The sequence below is a fragment of the Artibeus jamaicensis genome, unplaced genomic scaffold (assembly GCF_021234435.1).
Source record: "Artibeus jamaicensis isolate MK-2021 breed Jamaican fruit bat unplaced genomic scaffold, CSHL_Jam_final contig_465, whole genome shotgun sequence".
Lineage (NCBI taxonomy): Eukaryota > Metazoa > Chordata > Mammalia > Chiroptera > Phyllostomidae > Artibeus > Artibeus jamaicensis.
In genome coordinates, this window is record NW_026521843.1 from 9,969,469 (window position 1) to 9,990,797 (window position 21,329).

A 21,329-nucleotide genomic window follows, 5' to 3' on the forward strand; every position below is an offset into this window, starting at 1 on the left:
GCCCCGCTAGCAAATGCTGGAATGAGCCACGGACACAGATTTTATTGCATGACTGGGTGCCACTGGTTTGCCAGCAGGTCACAGACCTGCGGTGAGAACCAGCCGCAGTTTGAGCATTGGAATCTGAGAAGCGTACACCTTGGCTGAGGTGACCAGAGAGTACCAAGCCACCGAGGAGGCCAGGCCTCAGTGGATAAACTCACACTAGAGTGGCAGCCCCCATGGGCACCAGGCACCTGTCAGCTGCGCCCTCTGCTTCCATATCACACGTTGTGGGAGGGGGCGTTACGGAAAGGGCAGAGAGCTGGCATGGGGTGCGGTGTTGAGAACAGGGCAGGAAAGAGTCCAGCCCATCACCCACCACTCCACACTTCCTGCGGTCAGCAAGCGGGTGGGCAGGTCTGGGCGGGGCGTGAAGGCCTGGCAGTGAACGGGAGCGGCACCTGAGAATAGCCAGGGCTGAGGCTGTTCCAGAGCCAGCTCCGGGGCTGGAGAGATGGGGCCCTGGGGGCTGGGGTAAGGCAAAGAGCGGGAGGGATCAGCCCCCAGGCCCCAGAACTGCCTGTTCCCCCTCACTGTGGCCAAGGTGGAGGGTCAGGGATGGCCTTTTCCAGACTGGGCAGCTGACGAGGGTGAGCGAGACACAGGACAGACCAGACGGAGCGCCCCCACTACCCACAGGCCCTGGCAGAGGGCAGGGACCGGACTAGGGGCTCTGATGGCTGCAAGCACCCGGCCCGGCCAGAGGGCCGCCCTCAGGGCTGGCTGTCGGCCCCAGTTAGGAAAGGGCTGGGTCCTCGTCCAAGATTCCTTCCAATGCCTCTGCCGGGCAAGCCAGGGACAAGAGTGGCTGCATTTCATAAAAAAAACTTGTGTTTCATTAAAAACTAGGTCTGAATATGAAGAATATATCATAAAAAGGCATTCTCTGGTCCATTAAACATCACTCACTCACTGAGGATTTCCTGACCACTGCACCAGGCCCAGGCCCAGGCCTGAGGGCCGGGCATGGGGGGCCCGGGACAAGTCTAAGGCACTGGCCCTCCCCCAGGACAAGGCTCCTTCTCCCCGGGAAGGCAGCTCCCACTGTGAAAGGCCGGTGGGCGAGTCCGGACCCGGAAGGCGGGGGAGGCCTGGCAGCACCTGCCACTGCACAGACCAGGCCTCGAAGCAGCAGCCGGAGAGCACCCTGCCCAAGTCGGCTCTGAGCAGCGGGACACCCCAGGCCAGGTGGAGCTCTGCAGGATGCAGTGACCACTCTGCTCAGCAAGGCACTGGCTTCGTGGCCAGAGGCCCGAGGGGGCCCTGGTCTGTCTGGCCAGGTCTCCCCTGGAAACGGAAAGAGGCAGACGGGGCTTGTTAGGCCCAGAGGTGCAGGGGTGCAGCCTGCGGTCTCTACGTTGGACACAAGGGAAAAAACCCTGCTTAGCACCTGGTAGCCAGAGGTGACTCAGCCAGGTGACTCAGGGGTGACACCCCACCCGGCCAGGCTCCCCCTGGCCCCCACTCAGCATCCCTCTCCTGGGGGACTCTCCCAAAGCTTACAGGCCCCAGAGCCATGCTACCCAGAGACTCTGGTCCCCTCAGTCCCACCCCAGGTGGCAGACCCTCCCTCCCGGGCTGCGGTGGTGGAGCAGACCGGTACAAGTAGACACAGAGTTTTCCTGCCCTGAGTGAAGTCTCCCGGGCCCTCCCCAGTCTCAGTCCTCCCTGGGGGCCGGGCTGCTGGTTAGCAAGGTGCCCCCACACGCTTTCCCTCACAATGCACGTGGCTGAGACAACTGGGCTCAATTCCTGCGGTGACCTCTCTGCATCCTACAGGGTTCCATGACCCCACAGGCCAGAGCAAAAGGAGCAAGGTAGTAGGGGGGTCCTGTACCCTGGCTTCCACCCTCCCTCCCCTGGGATGAAAGGGCCTGGCCTGCAAGGCACGGCCCTACCTCACCCTGGGGGAGGGGCCGCTGGCCCAGGCCTGCTGGCAGGGGAGGGAGGGTCAGAAGAGGCTGGGGGCGGCCTGGCCAGGCGTGTCGTGGTCCCGGATGTACTGCAAGATGTCCATCTCGTCCATGGCTTGGATCTGCTGCTGCTGCTGCTGCTGCCTCTGCTGCCCAGCTACGGACTCGGGCGGGCCCGCTCTGGGGGGCACAGCTGGCTTTCTGGGTAGCGCGGGCTTAGCTGCCACTGGTGGCTTACGCTTTGGCTGTGGCTGGGGTTTGGTCTCGGCCCCCAGGTTCAGAATCTGGTCCAAGTCCTCTTCAACTCTAGGGAACCAGAGGAAGACACCCTGAGCGAGCCCCCTGCAAAGGAGCAGGCTGTGGCGAGCAGAGTGCCCGCCGTCAGGGTCCCTCCTGCACGGGTGGAAGTTGGTCTAGGCGAGAGCTCAGCTTCCGAAGCTGGACGTCCCGGTTTGGACGCTGGCACCACCACACGCCGACGAACTGCCCTCTCAGTCGGATCTGCCTGCCCACCATGCAGCTGTGTGGGTTGCACAGGCGCTGGACAGAGCCCACCAAGGGCTGGAGCTGGCCTCAGCCAGGGCCCACCAAGACTCCACCTTGGCCCTGGACCTAACGGCCCACCAAAGAGGGGTGGGGGACAACACTGAAGGCCACAGCTACGTAACGGTCACCAGAACCGGTCCCAGGTTCCAAGTGGCAGTTAAGAAAGGAGGCCAAAGCTGGCCTCCACCCTCTTTGCCCAAGGGAGCTCCTGCGCCAGCTCCCCGGGGAGGAACTCCATTCCTGGAGACCAGGTGCACAACCGAAGACCCATTCAATCCATCCCACAACCCACCCACCCATTAACAGTAGTCTCGGGTTCAAGGCCATCCCCGGAGGTGCTATCCCAGGACAGGCTGCTCCCGGCAACCTCAGCTCAGAAGGGCCCAGCTCCCTCCACGTGGCGGCCCTTCCTCAAGCAACCCCAGGGCAGGTGCCGGCTCCTGCAACCCCCGTGGAGTCTGGGCGCCCAGAAAAGCCCTGCAAGGGACTGAATTATCTATCCTCACGCAGGCGCCCGTGGGGAAACAGAGCAGCAGCTGAAAGCTCGTGTTGGTTCAGGATTTACAACACTTGGCAGAGCACTGACTCGGAACTAACAGAAGCTGGATTTGCCCTGAGTGGGTGGGGCGGTCTTACTCAGGGTACAAATGGCCGCACGGGTCCCCCTTTCCAAGCGCTTGATTTCTATCTGAGTCTGGAGTCACAGCTAGAACAGGTCCCACCAGCACAGTGAAACGCCACGTGGTGTTCCCTGCTCAAGCCCCACATACATGTGGAGTCCTGCTGACCACCGCTATTGCCCCCACTGCCTGGCCTCAGAGACCCTCTGACTGTAACACCTCTGCACGCCCCCACAGGGCGTTCTGTAGAACACAGGTCTGCGAGAGCCAGTGTTGGGGTTTAGAACCCATGACGCCAGCACGGTCCCACTGGAGCTACCCCCGGGGACAAGCTGAGAGGCTCCCTGGGTGGGATGTGTCCTGTCCGGCCAGGCCGCCCCCCTGAGCTGAACCTGTACTCCACTACCCTGTGCCTCAGTTTCTCCCTAAACATGTAACGGCAGGGCCAGCTTCTCCCAGCCTGCCACAATGTCGGGGGCAAGGACACAGGCGAAGAGTGAGCAGATGCCAGGAGCCACCGGGAGATGTAAAGACAAGCCATCCCATGACTCAGGCCCAGAGAGCACTTAGAACCCAGTGACAACCTGCAGCTGCTAATGAGGGTGCAAATGACAGTCTCCCGGGGCCACAGGCCTCCGTGCCACGTAATTGTTCCTGGAAAGAGGCAGCTTGGCTTCCTGTAAATCACCGGGCACGGCCTGCATTCTGGGGGGTACGGGTGAGACCATGGAGAGACGCACTGGGCTATGCACTCTCAGAGCGCAGCCGCAGGGGCCCCCAAAGCTGCTGCCCCAGCTGGGAGGCGGCTCTCCCAGCCTCTCGTCCTCCAAGGGCTTGGAGGCTCCTGGACGCTGGGGGAGGACAGGACGCAGGCAGCGGCCCTGGCTCCTCATGCACTTGGGGGCTAGAGCTCTGGGCCACTGACCTCCCCCACACTCCATTTCCTGTAAAGCGGAGGTCACAGCACCCACCCAGGGGGCGGTCCTGAGGATTCGGTAAGGAAGGTCGTGTGTGAAGAGCCCAGCAGGCTGCGGGGCCACGGCGACCACTCCGTTACGCAGCGGCTACCAGCTCTGCACACGGTCTGCCCACCACCCTCCACACGACAGAGGAGGCCTCGCTCTCCCTTCTGTACGACCTACGGACGGGACGCAGCTGGGGACCGGCCGCTGCCCCGCACAGGTGCGGGTGGCTCCCTCCGGCGAGCGGTTCAGGCTCAGCTCATTGGTTCCCGAAACTGTTTATGCCAGTTATACTTGTCCTTGCAATGAAGTAACTTAATTATTACTCATGTAAACTACTAAAATACGAGTGTGAACGGAAAGAAAGAGATGTCGGCACCAAGTTCTCTTTCTGGAAACCGCTGGGCTGCTGGACCGCACCTTCCCCCCCCACCTCCCCAGCACGGCCTCGGTTTGGGGGCCGGCGCCTGCCCACGTGGTCCTGCCCCCAGAGACCAAGGCCAGTGAAGCACTCCCATGTTGGGACTGGTCTGTGGCTCTGTCCAGGCCACTCTCGGGGCTGGCCAAGCACCACTGAGGACGGGTGGTACCTGAATAGATCCCCGGGGGTCTCTCTGTGGTCCAGGCGGGTGGTGGGCCCTCCGCTGTCACAGGCTGCTGGCAGCAGTAAGGGGTCACCCAGGGCGACGGCCCCGCCGAGGTCAGGATCGTCGAACAACTTCAGGGCTGCAGAGAGGACAGCAGCAGCCTGGTCAGAGGAAGTCCTGCCCCGTCCTCAGTGGCCCTGGGGATGCAGAGTGGAGATGGCTTGGCCCGGCCAGGCAAGAGCAAGGGGGGGGGGGGCGGAACACAGAACCCGATGGATGGGGACAGGTGAGTGTAAGGGACAGGCGCTCATCAGGGCCGGCACATCCGTCTGCCCAGCTCCACTCCACCACGCTTGCCATGGGGGCCTGGTCAGCTGACCGCACCCCTCAGTTCAAGTCCAGGTGGTCTTCCCAGTGCTTTTAGGAGGAAAAATTCTCATCAGCTCCCAGACCTGGCCCAGCCGGACCTCTTAGCTCAGCGCCCACGGCTGCACCCCCAAGTCCCCACAAGCGTTTACTGAGCACCAACCCGCTGGCCAAGGGCTGCTGCCTGCGAGGACGCGGTGACAAGCGGGTGCCGTCCTCACTGCAGCCCCTGCCTTCCGGGTGCCCGGCGCACCCCGACCCCTCCCCATCTCTGCTGCCCTCAGGGAAGGAGATGGTGGCATCTTCAGCTGGAACAGCCTCCCTTTGAAGCACCCAGGCGAACCTCGCTGGCCTTTCGGGATCCAGCTCGAACAGACCCCCACCCAACATCCCTCCTCCCCCAGGAAGCCTTCCCTGCTGTCTCCCACAGGCGCTGACATCCTGCTGAGAGCCAGGCCTCTAGTAGTTGCTGGGAGATGTCCTGTCTCCCGTCGGGAACCCTGGGGCTAGACAGTGTGTTACTCCTCCCAGCACAGAGCCCGGTCCTTGGTGGGTGGCCACCCAGCGTTGGCCGGATTAATAGGTGACATCAATTCCCGGCCCTGGAAGAGGCCCTGGGTGTGTGAGGGAAGGTCAGGCTTGGGGACATGTGTCGAAGTCCTAAGGACGCCCGGCTTTCCCTTTTCCATCTCCGCCCAGAACCCTCCTGCAGGGTCTCCATGGGAGACACAGAGCCTTTTGTCGGAATCCTAACCCCCGCGTAGCAGAATGAGCACCTGGGGCAGTCGGCATCCACTCCCCTCCCCTGCCCACGTCGGCCACGCTGGTCCCGACCCACACTTCTCAAAGCAACGAGCAGCTACCGTCCCCTCCCCAGGGGTCAGAACAAACACACGGCCCCAGGCTGTGTCAAAACGGGACAACACACAGGCTTCGATCCTGCTCACAGGCGCGGGTCCAAAGCCACTCACGGAGGCCAGTCTGGTCACCCAGGGGACACCTCGAGTGACGCACACACTCCGGAGCTCCACTTACGGTCCCTGGGGGCTGAGTCCTCCGTGGGGCTCCGCGGGGACGGCCTGCTACTTGGGCGGAAGAGCCCCTCGTCGGGGTCCGCCTCTTCGTCAAAGATGGTGAGCCGGGGGGACGGTCTGGGTCTGGGCTTCACGGCCACTTCTGGGCGTCTCTTGGGCTTCTTGGAGCTGGGGAGTCACAGACAAAGCTCCGGGTTAGGATGTCTCAGGACAGTCCTACCGCCGGGCCCAGGTGGCCCGGGCCGACCCACACAGGTGCCAGGTGAGCCTGAGCTTGTGTCCCAAAGGTGCTTTCAGAGGACCTGACATTGGATGTGACAAGACCCTGCTCCAGGGAGCGGCCCAGCCCTGTGTCCTGGGAGCCGCCACTGTCGGGACATATGGGAGGAGGCCGGTGTCTGGGAGGCTGGCTGCCAGATGACCCCAGCCCTGAAGGGGACTCAGGTCCCAGGCCTGACTGCGTGGTCACAGGCCAGAGGACTGGGTCTCCTTCTAGAGTTTGCAGGGGCCACCTGACCTCAGTGGTGTAACCCAGTCAAAACCTCAGTCCCACTGGGCAAACCCCACCTCCTTCAGGAAGCCCCTCAGCTACTTCGACCCCACTAGGCTATGTCACTCCTAAGGTGGCCAGGGTCCTGCTCTGGGCCAGACGCAGCTGTGGGAGTCCAGGAGGGGGCAGGAGGGGAGCTTCTGGGCCTTGGGGGTGCTCTGGCCCCGGCCCGGGTGGCGGTTACTCAGTGCTCATGACAGGTTCACGGGGCAGAGGATGCAGATGTGCTCACGTCCCTGTGAGTTACATAAACATATAAACTCGGGTTTAGTTTAACCAGTTGACCCGATCCCTGCTGCTGAGGCGCAGATGAGCCATTTTAAAGTTCCTGCAAATGGGAATAAGGTTTTTACTGGAAACAGAATGTCTGGTTGGACTGCCTGCCTGGCAGGCAATTCCACTGGACGAAAGTCACCGTCTGGGCTCATGTTTGCAAAACTATGCAGCTAAACTGTGCGGAGGAGCAGGTTCTGCCCCCAAACAATGGAACAAATTAACCAGCAGCAGATAAAAATAGCAGCAGGATGGGTTGCTGGAGGGCAAGGTGATCCCAGGAGACCATCCCACAGCCTGGTAGGATTTCAGGCCCCCGGCTGGGATGGGAGGAGCAACAGAAGCCGGGAATGCACCTGTTGTAAGGCTGAGGATGGGGCCACCCCCGCAACCAGAGCCAGAGTCCTGGCCGGAGGATCTTGCCAGGCTCACTGGGCAGATGAACTAACAGTGTGCAGAGCAAGGGGTCTGCTCGAGGTCACACAGGAGGCAGAGGGACGCTGACTAGAGCTGAGGTCAGTCTCGGTCACAAACTCTGCTCCCGCCCCTCCAAGTGCCTCTGGAGCAGGAACAAGACACTTGTCCAAGGGAGCGGTGGGAAATCGGCTCCGTCCTGCTGTGCCTGGGGGGAGGGGGCCCACTTTGAAGGCAGAGGTGGAGAGCAGATATGGAGGGGGGCGGGGTGTGTGTGCCAGGAAGCCCCAGGCACCCTGTTCCCAGTTCTTTCTCCTTTCCGGGCACAAGCCGGGCGGGCTCACGTCACAGGTCACCAGGGACACGTCTCTGCTCTGGCACCGGCCCCGCTACTGGGAAAGCTGAAAGCAGCCTGGAATCCATCCCGACGGCAAGTGTTTTCCAGAACTCCAGTCACTGCCCCCTTCCCCGCTCATACACCTCGAGGGGTCAGGGTGGCCCGCTCTCACTGGGACGCTTCCCCCTTCTGCTTCGCTGGCCTGGCAGAGCTAGCTCCGTTCTAGCGACCCAGGGAGGTGGGCACCAAAGACGGGCTGTGGCTCTCAGGGAAGGCAGCTGGAGGCGGCCCCGCCAAGATCCCCAACCCTGGGGCGAGCCCGGGAAGCTGCGTGCATCTCTGTGGAGCCCACGACCAGCCAGGTTTGGGACCAGCCTGAGGCCTGTGGGCTCTGCCTCACTGCTGTCCCTCGTTACCCTTCACGTGGCCCTGCTCCGGGGACCACAGGGACTGCGGCAGTGAGGGGCGCAGAGCCTGGCTGGGGTCCACCACCCCCAAAAGCAGCGGGCCCCAGGACAGTTCCTGGGGAAAACACATCCCACCCAGCGTAGGGACCTGCGGCTGGGGGGGTGAGAGTGTCCCCCTGGACCAGAAACCAGAGGAAGTGTGGGGCGAAGGGAACCCTCTGGAGAACAAAGGAAGGGCGAGTGGCCGGCGTGATTAATTATCTCTGGCGCAGCCCAGCGGAGCCCGGCCATCCCCTCCCCATGCCTCCTTCTGGGTCTGTGCACACAGGCGAGGCCTGGCTGTCCTGCCGGGGCAGTTGTCCTCTGCAGCTGGGTGAGTGTTCTTGTTTCCCCCCCAGAGAGGTTTTCGGTTGTTTGTTGTCTTGAATCGAAATAAAGCGAATCTAGGGCACCCTCCATGTTCCACCCGTGCCACCTGGGCCACCCTCTGTCCCCCTGACCAAGCAGCAATTACGGACTTTTGATGGCCGAATGCCCCCCAGGCCCTATCCTGGCTGGTCCCCAAACTTATCTGTGGTCCAGAGCAGATGTTCAGTCAACACTAAGTGAAAAAAATGGATGGATGGATGATGGAAGGAAGGGGGAAATGAAGGACAGATAAATGCAGATGGACATCTCTTATCCAGACTTATTTCTTCCCACTGCCCCAGCTCGGAGGGGAAGGGCGCAGAGACAGCGGGGCTCCCAGCTCCACTCTGAGACATCGGCCTGTGTCTAGAAAGCCCTCCACTCCTTCCTGCCTCCTCCAAAGCTGCTCAGCTGCCTCGGTGGGTCTCTCCACCAGCCCCTTCGCTGTTCTGTGGACAGTTCACCCCTCACTGCAGCCCGGCGCTCTGGCAGCACCCGCCACACACGAGAACCCGTGCTAGGGGAGGAGGGCACAGAGCTGAGTGAGACCTGCCACTGTCCCCAGATCCTCAGAGCCCAGCAGTCACGGATGCCCCAAACCGGTCACTAGCACGCAGGGCAGCAATCCCAGCACAGCTGGAACACAGAGAAGGGCTTCCTAGAAGAGGCGACGGAGACGTGGGCAGCAACCTAGGTGGGCTAAGGGTGGACGGGTGACTCAGGCAGGGAAAGCGAAAGACCTCCATTCTGTCAGGGAAGTCGGTGTGACTTCCTGATGCCTGAGGCACCTTTGCTCATGGCCCCTGGAAAAATGCTCAGAGCCGCTGTGAGAGGGGAGCCAAGGTCAGAGAGAACATCAGAAGGCAAAGTGCTCGTGAGTTGGGACTGCTGAAGTGACCCCGGTGGAAGAGGTGTGTGCAGGGTGCTGCCAGCTTTCTGACCTCAGGCTCAGGGCAGGCATTTCCTGGGGGAGGTGAGTCACGGTTTCCAAGCCCAGTGTCTTCCCCTCACTCACAGGTCGTGTGTGCATGGACGCAGGCTGCACACAGGGGCTATGGAGCTGGTGTCCCCGTGTCCCCCTCCATGTCTTCCCCCGCGCTGTCTACCCAGGTGTCTGCAGGGAGCACTGCCCAGCTCTGCCTTCCGAAGAAATGTCAGCTTCAGTACTCAGGCCCTGGCACGGCCCGGGGCGCGGGCTCCCGTCCTCTGAGCCGAGTGTGGGAAGCGCAGACTTATAGGAAGGCGCGTGTGTGCAGGAACCAGCCTGTCCCTAGGGCAGGGGACAGCCCGCAGGGACCCGGGGCCTGGAGGGCCCCCTCAGCACTTGGGAAAGAGGTGGGGGCATTGCAGACCCGGTTTGAAAAAGCAGAGAGGCCTTCCCGACAGAGAGGGTGTGGGGTCCGTAAAGAACCCCTCACACTCGGAGCTGCACAGCCAAGGCTGCCGGCAGAGGCATCCGGGACCCTGATCTGGAGCCGACATCCCGGGGCGTGAGCTCACAGAGAAACCACCCGACGTGGAAAAAGTTGCTCATTGCCTGTGAGAGCAAAATCCTACAGAAAACACAGTGTCCCCAAGCGGGAGCCTGGTGGTGCCACATGCAACACACTGACCTACCGACCAGCACAGAGTAAGAACAGAGAAGTCTAATTATTGATCTGGAGAAACCAAATGTATAAGCTTAAAAAAAAACAACCCCAGCAAATTACGCAATGGCCTGTGGGATACAATCCCATTTTGGCAATAAAACAAGAATAGCCAAAAGTATACATATACCTTCGTGGCAAAAGAACTGTTAACTGTGTTTTCAATTCTTACATACACATCATATATTATTCAAATGTTTCTAGCAGAGTATTTCCAGCAGAAGGCAGGACTATTATGGCAGAACTTCATCTCAGAACAGCGAAGTCTCAAAAATAGAAACTTGAGTATGAGAACTATGTACGACATGGCCAGCGACCGTGAGAGGACACAGTGGAAACGAAGTATAAAAAGGCACTCGGTGAACGTCTGCAGCTACGTAGATGGCACTGGGACAGGCGCGCGCAAAACCCGCACAGACAGTGAGCAGAGTGTCGGGATGGGCCTGGATGGGCCGGGTGAGGGCTTTTTCTATTTTTAAGCGCCTTCTACCAGTGTTGTAACTCGTGTTTTCACTAATCAAAACCAGGTTTAAAAGACAAAGAAAAGCCCCGCGGGTCCCTGCTGCGGGCTTTGTGCGGGCGGCTCCGACCTTCCAGCAGCCCTGCAGTGGAGCAACAGCGCCCCCGCGCGGCCGCAACAGGGAGGGCCGAGGCCGCAGTCCGGTCTAGCCGGGTGCTTGGAGGTGGGGCGCGGGTGCAGCTGGGAAGGGCGGGCTGCCATCTGCCGAGGAACTGAGGGCACAGGATGGAGAAATACTCCATCCACACCACGCGTCATCTGCAAAGAGCATCACATTCCCCACCTGAGGACAGGGTGGGTGGTGCCGTGCAAGAGCAAGAAAGTCAACAAGCCCACCTGGGCGTCCGGGGAGATGGCAGGGGAAGTCTGACTTCAAGGCGCTATGCTGCCACACACAGGCTCTGTGCAAGTCCCCACTCAACTCTGTCCTCGATTTCCTCATCTGTGCAAGGGGGCAATCCTGGGGTCCTGCCCAGCTCTCGGGCTGCTGGAAGGCTGGAATTGGGGAACAGCGCAGGGAGGTGCGGCCTGCGCCCACACTGACTCGACCTGTGAGGGAGGGAGAATGAGGCTTGGAAACAGAGGGACTCACCTCCCCTGTGGCACGCCTGACTCTGCTCTTGGTGGCTGCGTGAATGTGGATGAGCTCCCTGGCTCCAAACATCAGCTTCCTCAGACGCACGCTGAGGCCGGGCCGCTGTTGGCTTCCCTTTCCCAGGCCAGACCCACAGTGGACCCAAAAGCCACCGATGCATCGTGGCCTGTTCCGTATCCTCTCAGAAAAGTTGGTTATTATCCCGATGATATGACAGCACTGACTGTTGTCACATGGGTTATTAAATGAAAAACTGGCAGAAGGTCTTAAACCTCTGGGATCCCTTCTGGTGCTAAGCTTTCCTAGGATTCAGGAGCCATGTCCCAGAGTGCAAAGCCAGGGACAGCGCTGGGGACAGGTGGCCCTGGGATGGCCGACAATCTGCTGCTGGAGCAAGGAGGAAGCCCAAGGTGGCCTGTGCCAACCCCAAGGAGCATTTTCCTACCCAAAAAAGGAGCCACTTTGCTAATCACGTCCCCGGCCAAAGGCTGGCACAAACTGCCCAAGTCTGTCCTGGCTTGGCACTACGTGTAGCAGCCCAGCACAACAGAAGAGCGCGAGTTTACACAAAGCCCTGGTCTGACCAAAATAAAGCCCATGAGGGGCCTGCGGATTATGCCAGGCTGATAAGGAGGGATCGTGACAAATTTCTCCTGACAAAGCCTGGCCACCTTGGCAGCTGCTCTCACAGGGCTGCATGGTCAGCTCCAGGACCAGGCCGGCTGTGGAGGCCCAGGGGGTGCAACACCTGGGCACCGAGGGGCTGCAGGGCGGCGGGCTCCAGTGCCTTCTCCCCGAGCACCCAGGCACCTTCCCTGAGGATGACCCCCCCCCCCCCAGCCTGGCCCCAAACCAGCCCACAGCCCTGATGGCCGCGCATGCCCCTCTGGCTGTTCCAGTCGCGTGGGACCCCGCCTGACTTCTCACTGGCTCCTCTTTGGAACAGTCCCTGCAGACAGGCCTCCCTCAGCTGTCGACTGAACTTCAGTGAGTCCTGTGAGAGCCGAGAGAACGTCACCCTGGGCCTGCAGCCTGACTCTGCGGAGGTGGTGGGGCAGAGGGCCAGGGCCACGGAGAGAGCTAAGCACCAACATTTATGTAAATTCAAACGTCGCAGGAGCACCAAGGGAGAGAGGCTACTGTTACCCTATTTTTGCTACAGGAAACTACAGGAAAGGGGTAAACTGCCAGGGAAACGTGTCCAGGAAACGGCAGACCAGGGACTCAAACCCAGGCAGACTGGCTCCACGGTCCAGGAGCTTCCCCTTGTTGGAACCTCAGGCCCATTGTTCACCAGCTGTCTGCTCTCAGGCCAGGTATATGGCCTCAGTTTCTTCCAGCTGTAAAATGGGGTAACAGCTGCTTGCAGGGCACCAATGAGACACGTACGTCAAGGGCAAAGTACTGTACTTGCCCAGCTGGAATCGGGCCCACCTTATTTCTTGTACATCTGGGCCAAGAGGAGGCGGTGAGGGCTCCAGGTGGCTGAGTCCGTCTGTCCCTGTCACCTGCTTCTGTTTGGGAGGTCCTGCCCAAACACCTCAGCCTGTGCCCACCAGGGAAGGGGGCTTGGGGGCAGATGTCTGGCTCTCTAGTCCCGTCTAGCCTGGAGACCCCACCCCCGGCGCAGGGTGGTCCAGGAGGGGTGGGCTCAAGAGCAGCCCCCTACTCAGGGCAGTCAGAGGGCCAGGGAAGGACAGAAGCAGGGCACCATCCAAGAGGGACCACCAAGATTGCAGCTGACTTGTCTCTTCTCCAGCTAGTGGGGGTGTGCGCGCGTGTGCGCCTGAGAGTGCTGGCTTGTGTGTGCATACGTGTAAAGGAGACACACTCTCCTGGCTGGGGACCCTGGGCTCACTGCACCCCCTTGGGTCGCACTGCTACACCGTTGGCACCTTCTGGGTCACCATTTCCCTCCGCCTGCCTGACTCAGGGACCCTTACGACCAGCCTGTGGGGCGGTGGGGCTGCTTTACAGACAGCGAGCCACCCCACAGGGAGCTCCGGTCACATGAGTCACAGGCCAGCTGGGCGGTTCAGGCAGCCTGGGCTTCTGAGCTGTTTTGGGCCAGCAGCTCTGCCAAGCCTCAGTGCAGAGCCAGGGAGTGGCAGTGGGGGGCCACCCTGTGAGCAGGGAGGGGCAGGTGATAGCTGAGCTCAGCGCCAAAGACACAGGTGAGGGTTGAGCAGACAGCCAGTTCCCCCAGTGTACCAGGCCACACAGGGCGAGGGCCCAGGGAGTGGGGAGGGGAAGGGAGGAGCTGTCCCCAGAGTCTGGAACCAGTCAGGAGGGGGCAGGAAGACCTACCGCATGATGCCCAGAGGGTCCAGGGCCTCCTCCTCTTCGGAGGACTTCTCTGCATCCTCGTCCTTCTGGCCCGGGGTGGGCGGCCCCTCCGCTTGCTCCTGCTGCTGGAAGAAGTCAAAAGCCTCTCCGGTGTCCCCTGCTTGGCTGTCTGTGTCCAGGACAGAGACATCTCGGCTGGTAAGGTCCGAAGCCCCCAGAGGTCTGGTGCCTGTGAAGGAGCAGGAGGAGAGCCGCTGACGCCCGCTGCCAGGGGACGAGGAGGTGCCTCCCACACCCAGGCTCCTGCGCCAGCACCCGAGGGCTTCCTACGGAATCCTTGGACCAGTACGCGGGTCTGGGTGGGTGGGGGCAGCCGGGGCTCCCAGTGCCTGTTGCAGCCCCGGAGGGCTGGCAGCACTGGGGAGGCCTGGAGCAGAGCGCTTTCAAGCGAGAGCCTCAGAGCACAGTGCAGGCAGCGGCCTCAAGTCTCTGCGGCCCAGGGCCTGTTGAGGCTTCGCTCTGGGCCCGGGAGACCCCAGGGCTTAGGGACAGAGCCTTGGGTACCTAAGAATTCCAGCAGCTCTGGGCTGCCCGCGAGTTCGGCATCCTTGGCGATGTAGCGCAGAATCTCGTCAAACATGGCTCTCCTTTCCCGGATGTCGGACTCCCCCACAAACAGGACCTTCCTGGGGAGCGGGGGAAGGCTGGCTGCGGGGTGACGACCGCTCAGCTTCTGGTAAAACTCCTCGATCTCGCTGTACTTTTTGGAGACCTGGATGAGAGAAGCAGGCAGTTTCCTGAGTGCAGAGAGGGTGCCCCTCCTCTGACCCCCGTCAGAGGCCCCCAGAGGGCTCGGCTCTTCAGAGAGTGACAGGACCAGATGCCACAGGGCAAATGACTCCCCCTTGACCCTCTGCCCAGCTCCCTGCCTCAGGCTCTGCTCATTAACCTCCTCCTCAAAGGCAGGCTCAATTATGAAGGTCTCTGTGGCCCAAAGGAAAGGTGTGACCCTGGTGGGCCCGGGCCCTGCCTGTCATGGGTCTGGGTAGTGACATTCGACCATGGCAGGTGACCATGGCCACCGTTCCACTCTAGGCCTTCAGTGCACTGGTGACATAGCCTCGCGGCCTGGCAGGCAGGTCACCTTCCCGAGACAACGTGAGTCACCTTTCTCAGTGTGGACTTCTGGATTGTTCCCCTGAGAACCGGCAACCGTCTTTGGTTGCCAAGTTAGTTCCTCTGCCGCCTGCCGGGACCGGTCTGCGCACTGGGCCTCGAGGAAGCAGGTGGGGCTCCTGCCGGCCATGAGAAGGTGGTCCTGGGCCCTGGGTGTCACCCTGGGGCGGCGCTGAGCTTCCCACGGAGTCCTGGGGTGCAGGGGCTACAGGAGGCCGAGGGGGCGGTGCTGGGAGCTGAGGCAGGACTTCGGTTACAGATGGCCCGGTGGGGTGGGGGGCAGGCAGCCAGCGTCACTGCCCTGCACCCCTCTGACCTCAGTGTGGGGGTCTGCGCAGCCACAGAGAAGGGGTGTTCGCTAAACCACGGACCATACAGTGCCCCTTTCCAGAGGCTGGTGCAAGCAGGGCGCCCCACCTTTGAGCATCTCTGGGTCACACTGGAGGAAGAAGAGCTGTCTTGGGCCACATATTAAATGCACTGGGACACGTAACCACAAAAAAATCCCGTAATGTTTTAAGTACATGTACGACTTTGTGTTGGGGAGCATGCACAGCCGTCCTGGGCTGCAGGCTGGACACCCCGATGGTGAGCAACTAAAGTCGGGTTTTATATGAAAACACGTACATCCTTTTGAGAAGTAAAATAAAATATACTCGTTCTTTTTTTTTAGGTAAATCATGAAACTGCAAAGAGATTCCCAGACCTCCTGGGAAGCAAAGTTGTTCTCTGTGGCCCTCACCGGTGCACACACATGCACACCCTGCAGGGTGCAGGCGTCACTGGTCCGGAAACGGTGGCACAGGTGCAACACAGGTGTGACATGTGGAGGTGTCAAGGATGTCCTCACGCACACCCTTGCACAGCAGCCGGCAGGCGGGTGGGGCGCCCCTCAGGGATCCCAGAACACTGCTCTCTCGAGGCCCCCGGGGGCACTGACCTGAGAGGTCCCCCCTCCCTGTCCCTGTTCCTGTCCCTGGAGATGGCTGCACGGAGCTCCCCTCACCACAGAGCACAGCGGGCCCAGAACTACTGCTGCCCTTACGCTGTGGTTCTCAGCAAGGGTCCGTGCAGGAGTGAACGACAGACACCAGGCTCTTTCGGACGCTCCCATGACCTGTTAGATGTCCTCTGGTGAGAGAGTTGTGCTGTAAGTTCCTCTCTCTTAGAATTTGGTGTCTCTTGTAATTGGTCCTCAGAGCGAGCCGTTCACTGCCTCCCTTTCCATCTTGGCTGCCAGGAGGTCAGGACTCTTGTGAGCAAACCTGCAGCCGGCGGCTCCTGCTGGGCTGCGGGGTTCTTGCTCACTTTGCCTTTACCGAGCAATCCTGTGGCCTGTCACTACTGGTCACAGCTCCAGGCCCTTTTACCAGAAGCCAAAGGCTAGAACAAATGAGTCTGTGACCTCCCTCCCCCTCTCAAAACGCCATTCTCCCTCGGCTCCTGTGTCTCCATGATGTCCTGTTCTTCCTTCGGACTCTGGGGGGTGGCTCCTCCTCTCTGACTGTGGCTGAGCTGTGGGGTCCCCACGGTTCCCTCCTCAGCCCCTTGCTCCACACTCTGCACCCACTTTCCGGGCCCCTTCGTCCACTCCCAGACCTTGGACATCACCTCCAAGCGGATACCCCCCAAACCTGCGTCTCAGGCCCGAGCTTGTCCTGCTCCCCGTCCTCGAGTGTCCCCTGGGTGGACACTTCACACTCGACACTTCCTGAGACCTGCCTTTCCACCAGCGCTCTTATCTCAGTCAACCGGAGCAGTCAGTCAGAAACTGGCACTATTTTCAACTCCGTCCCTCCCTCCCTTGCAGGGGCACAGCCGGCTCCCAGCCCCACTGGGGGCCTCGCTGCATTAGCCTCATAACTGGGCTCCCTGCTCCCTGCCTGCTGCCCATTCCTTCCAAACCAACTCCACTCTCCCACCGGACCAGCCAGTGAAAGGCAATCACTCCCATGCTTAACGCTCCTCTGTGGCTACAAGAGCAGCCAAGCCCCCACCCACCTCGCATGACCAGGATCCTGCCGGTCACCTTCTCCTACTCCATCCAGGATGATACTCAGTCGCTCACAGCTCCCACACACCATTTCTAGCCTTTGCTTAAGGCTGCGCCTCCCCCTGGGACCCCACGCCCCTCCCGCTGCCGCTGAGCCCCGCCTACTCTGAACACAGCCCAGTGCTCACCTGTTCTGAGACGTCTTCCAGAACCCCTTCCCTAGGGTGGGTCAGGTGCCCCCTTTCCACACCCCCACCCCCCACAGCCTGTAAGGATCTGATTCACTTGGTCCCAGTGCTGGCGACAGAAGCGCCTGCTCCCTGATGCTGCTTGTTACCTGGTGGTAGGTGTGTTTGCCCACCTGGACCCCCGGACCCTGGGCACCCTCGGGAGCATCCTGGCAGAGCCCCCAGCTCACCAAGAACTGGACGACATCCTCGGGCCTGTGCTTGGCCGACTTGAAGGCAGCCAGCCGGGTGACCGCCAGGACCTGGTACTCCACGTGCCCTGACATCATCTTGCCCCGCACCTCCTGGTGCTGGGGCACGGTCAGGTCGAGGCCCGTGTGGACATTCTGAACTCGCCTGCCAAAGGGAAAGAAGGCAAAGGAAGGTCAGGTTCAAGTCAGCAGGCTTCTCGAGTGCAACGCAGGCAGGACCTCGGGGTGGCTCAGCAGGCCTGGGCTGGAGGCTGCTCCGCTGGCTGTTCTCCGGGGTCACAGCTCCAGGCCTCCCGCTCTGCCACATGCCAGGCCCTCATAAAGCCTGGCTTCTCTGGCCTGAGCCCTGTCTTTGTGTCATTCAGGGACAAAGGGCTGTTCCCAGCGGGAGACAGGGGACAGCAGAGAAAGTGGGACTTGTCGAAAGTCATGGACGGCCACACGTCTTACACCCGCTCAGGGCTCAGCCTCCTGCAGGTTGGGGGTGTGGCTTCCTGGGGGCTCATTCACACCGAGGGGAGTGCCTGGTCTGTGTGCATGATGCTGGAGGGAAACTGCGCCAGGGGTCTGGGGGAAGCCTCATGTCTTCAGCTGCCCAGAGGGCAGCAAAGGGGCTTCACAGCCTGCTCAGCGTGGGGAGACAGAGAGAGCACTGGGGGCTGGGGCCCTCCTCAGGCCTGGGCCCCCAAGAGGCACCGAGAAGGCCACTGTCAGCAAAACACTGCAGCTCTCGGAGAATCTGTAAATGCTACGCAAGCAGGCTGACTGGGATGCCGGACAGAAAAGCGAGGGGCCGTTTTCTCTGAGGTCAGAAAAAAGCTAAAGGTGTCCTCGTCCTGTGTGAGGGCAATGCAGACCCAGGCACAAAACCATACGTTCCGTCACACAAACACCTATGGCGCGGCGTGCGGGGAACATTATCATCAAGGTGGAGTGTGCGCTGGGTCAGACTTCCAGAACACAGGAAAGGGGAGGCTCTGGCGAAGAGGGGGGATTCGGGGCTAAAACTGTGCCCGGGGCAAGGCCCCTTCTGCCTCTGGAATTGTGTCCCAAGCCAGTGGGTGACACCCTGCCCCCAGCACTGTTTCCACACAGACCCGTCCCATGTCCACATCAGGCATGTGACAGTCACTGACGTGATGCCGGGTCACCAACTGGGGAGGACCACTGCCACATATGAAGTGTGTATACACATTCACACAGACCTCCATACGCGTGAATACCTCATGGGTGGGTGTAAAGCAACTGAAAGAAATACCAGTCCCTGAGAAAGGACCTGGCTCATTCTGCCTTCAGTCGGGTGGGGAGTAAGCCCCCACGTCCGAGTGCGAGAGGGAAAAACACGCTGAACAGATCAGTTTCCTTTCCCCGGTAGCCACACAGCGCTCCCACCCTCACACCCAGCACAGACCAGGCTGCTCCTAGGGGTGCTCGTGGGTGGTACTGGTAAGAGCGCGGGCAGCAAGGCAGGGCCGAGGGTGAGAGGTGTGACCATGGCTGGCACTGCTGCAGCCTCTGCTCACCTGTGAGGGGACCTCACCTGCGCCAGCCACTCAGCCTCCCGCAGCCCTGCACAGAGGCACTGCTACGGGGGCCCATTTACAGACAGAGAAATGGGCACAAAAAGGGAGGCACAGGCTCACGGTCTCGGCAGGTCAGAGGCAGAGGCGGGGTTCACTCCCAGACTGTCCCTGCCCATCAGCTCCCCACTGCCTGGCACCTCCTGTGGGGACCACGCACAGAGGAGGTTCTCAGGGAAGACCTGCTGAGCCAGTGGAGGGGTGAGTGTGTGTGGGATGGTGGTGGGAGGCCCGGCCTTGCCTTTGGCCTTACCCTGCAGGCAGCCCCCACCCCCGCCAGGGTTTGCTCGTGCCTGACAGCAAGGCCCCTTTTCTCACCATGAACTTGGCCTTCATCACCAGCACCCGTGTCTGGGAACAAGCCCTGTGCGGGTGGCCTCACAGGCTGTCCCAGGCAGCCAGCATCAGAGTCACATCGGTCTGTGAGTGGCTGAAAAGGGTGCCAGCTGCGGCCCTGCCCATACCTGCCCATCTCTAACCCCGTTCCTGCAGAAAAGGAAACTGAGGCTCAGCGAGAGGAGATGACGTAGGTGGCACCAGGGAAACCTCTTCTGCCCATGAGGCCCTGACCTGCAACCGCACTGCATTATGCAGAGGAGACCAAGCAGGTTCTCACACCAGAGTTTACTTTTATTTAAAGAATCCTGTTTTTCTAGACCTGGCGTCGCAGGGAAGTTCTGTGACAGCTGGAAAAATAACAGCTGTGCGGGTAACACATTTGCCCAAGATCTTGTTTAGGGGCAACGGTGTGGAGTGTACAGAAATACCTGAAGTGAGTCACGCTACGGATGTCGAGAAGAGGGAAAGCCGAGTAATAGCGGGTGGATTTCCAGGTCCATCTTGCACTGGGTCCTCCAGGTCTGGAGCAGGGTGGGCACCCACTTCCTCCTCTGCTTCCAGGGTCCCCTTTGCTATGACTCGCACTTCTCCAGAGACACCTCCTTGCACAGCGGCCCCCTCTCCTGCCCCTTTCCTGGGAATGTGCGCTCACTCCTCCTGCAGGACTTGGCCTGACTGACACCCTCTCAGAAGCCTGGGTTCGGTCCTGCACAGCATTCCCATGACAACCTGTACTTACTACCCCTCCTAGCACTTGTCAGCCCGCACTCATTTCTCCTTTTCGCTCCCCACCCCGCAGGGCTGCGCCTTGTCTGATTCATCCCCTTCCCCAGTGCTGAGCACAGGGCCTGACACACGGTGAGCACTGATGGGACGCAGGACAAATTTTTGTGCCAAAAAGAAATGAACACAGGTCGGCAGGGAAAGAGGACAGGAGAGCCCTCCTCCACTGGGTCTTGAGTGAGCTCATTACCCTGTAGAGCCTTCAGTTTTTCCATCTGAAGAACAGGGACACTGGATGCCGCCCGCCTCTCCTGCAGTGCGGTGAAGGGTCAGAGCCCATAGGAACGGACAGAGGGCGCCCGGGGCCTGCGGGCGGCAGTTTCCCCCTGGGGCCACCGCCTGCGCCTGCTGCTCCGCCTGGGCGTAAGGGGGCCGCGGATCACGCGCATCGAGACTCCACGGTGTGCAAAACGCCGCCTGTGGCGCTGGGGTCTGGCTCACCTGGAGGTGACGAGCACCGGTGGGGACTGCATAACCGCGGCGGCTTAGGGCGGGGCGCGCTGTCACGGGATCCGCAGGCGCCTGCGTCGCCGCGTCCCCGCCCCGCGCGCACTGCCTGGCTCTGGCACTAGGCCGCCCTCTAGTGTCCATTGCACTGGGCCAGAGGAGGACGTTCACGGACTGGCCTTTCTGAAACTCCCGCTCTGCACCCCTCGCACGTCTAGGCGTCCTTGTGCTGGGTGGGACCCAGCATCCAGAGCCAACAGGGTGGCCAGGAGGTGCGCAAGGAAAGGGAGCCCGTCGGTAACCCAGCGTCTTTATTTGCACCGGTTGTCCTGGCGTTGTTAGTAATGTTATGGAACAAAAAGAGTTCCTCCACCCATCGCGAGCAAAGCCGAACAGTAAACACTGAGAACTGCACGAAAGGAAGGTTGGCTATTTTATTATGAATGGCACCGCCCAGGAGAACAGAAAACTAATACTCAAAAGCCCAGCTCCTTGATGGTGTGTAGGTTACAGATTATATAGAGCAAAGTCACAAGACACCACGGGTTGGGGGGTTCAAGGTGGTGCTAAGAGCTAAGCGTTCAGGGGAAAGTAAGGGTAACGAATCGTTTCTTTAGGTCTCGAGGACAGTTTTGAGTCTGTCTTCGCGTCCCTCTGCCTGGTTTCATGGGAAATAAGCTGCTGGTGGTTGGGGATGGGGTGTCTTTCCATCTTAGGGCTCCAGAGCTGAAACATAAAGGTGGTATCTTCAGGCTGCCAGAGTTCCAGACCTGTGACCATTGGGTCCAGCTACCGTCTTCTGCTGCTTTGTGGGTTGCTGATTATCCAGAAACAATCAGACAGAGCCCGCTAGGATTTCTAGAGCTAGGATTTAAAGCTAAATGTAATCACTCATAAGGATGCTTGATTTGCTGGTTTCAGTCTTAGGATGCCCAGAGTGTCCTTGTTCAAAGGATAAATTATTTGGTCTCCTCACCTTGGAGAGACTGTCGGGGAAACACTGTAACCAGTGCTTGTGGCCCTGGGGTTGCTCTAAGAGGTGTGAGGAGGGTCAGATGAGGTAACA

At 60.5% G+C, this 21,329-nt stretch overlaps 1 protein-coding gene across 1 annotated transcript; it reads right to left on the minus strand.

Annotated features, from left to right (window-relative positions):
• Positions 1-17: 17 nt before the first annotated feature.
• Positions 18-20,342, minus strand: HS1BP3 (HCLS1 binding protein 3). The gene is made up of 7 exons (XM_037151789.2): positions 20,258-20,342; positions 17,094-17,259; positions 14,071-14,278; positions 13,528-13,735; positions 6,072-6,238; positions 4,674-4,809; positions 18-2,261 (listed from the first exon to the last, which is right to left on the minus strand). Exons 1-7 carry the CDS (start codon positions 20,287-20,289, stop codon positions 1,994-1,996), a joined length of 1,185 nt encoding a protein of 394 aa, XP_037007684.2. The 5' UTR covers positions 20,290-20,342; the 3' UTR covers positions 18-1,993.
• Positions 20,343-21,329: the final 987 nt, after the last annotated feature.

Coding starts and splice junctions, on each gene's coding strand:
- HS1BP3 (XM_037151789.2), bottom strand. CDS start 20,289: ATGCAGTCCCCACCGGTGCTCGTCACCTCCAG. Junction 14,279..17,093: donor AGGATGTCGTCCAGTTCTTG/GTGAGCTGGGGG, acceptor TCTCTCATCCAG/GTCTCCAAAAAGTACAGCGA. Junction 6,239..13,527: donor GACCCTCTGGGCATCATGCG/GTAGGTCTTCCT, acceptor GTGACTCCCCAG/CTCCAAGAAGCCCAAGAGAC.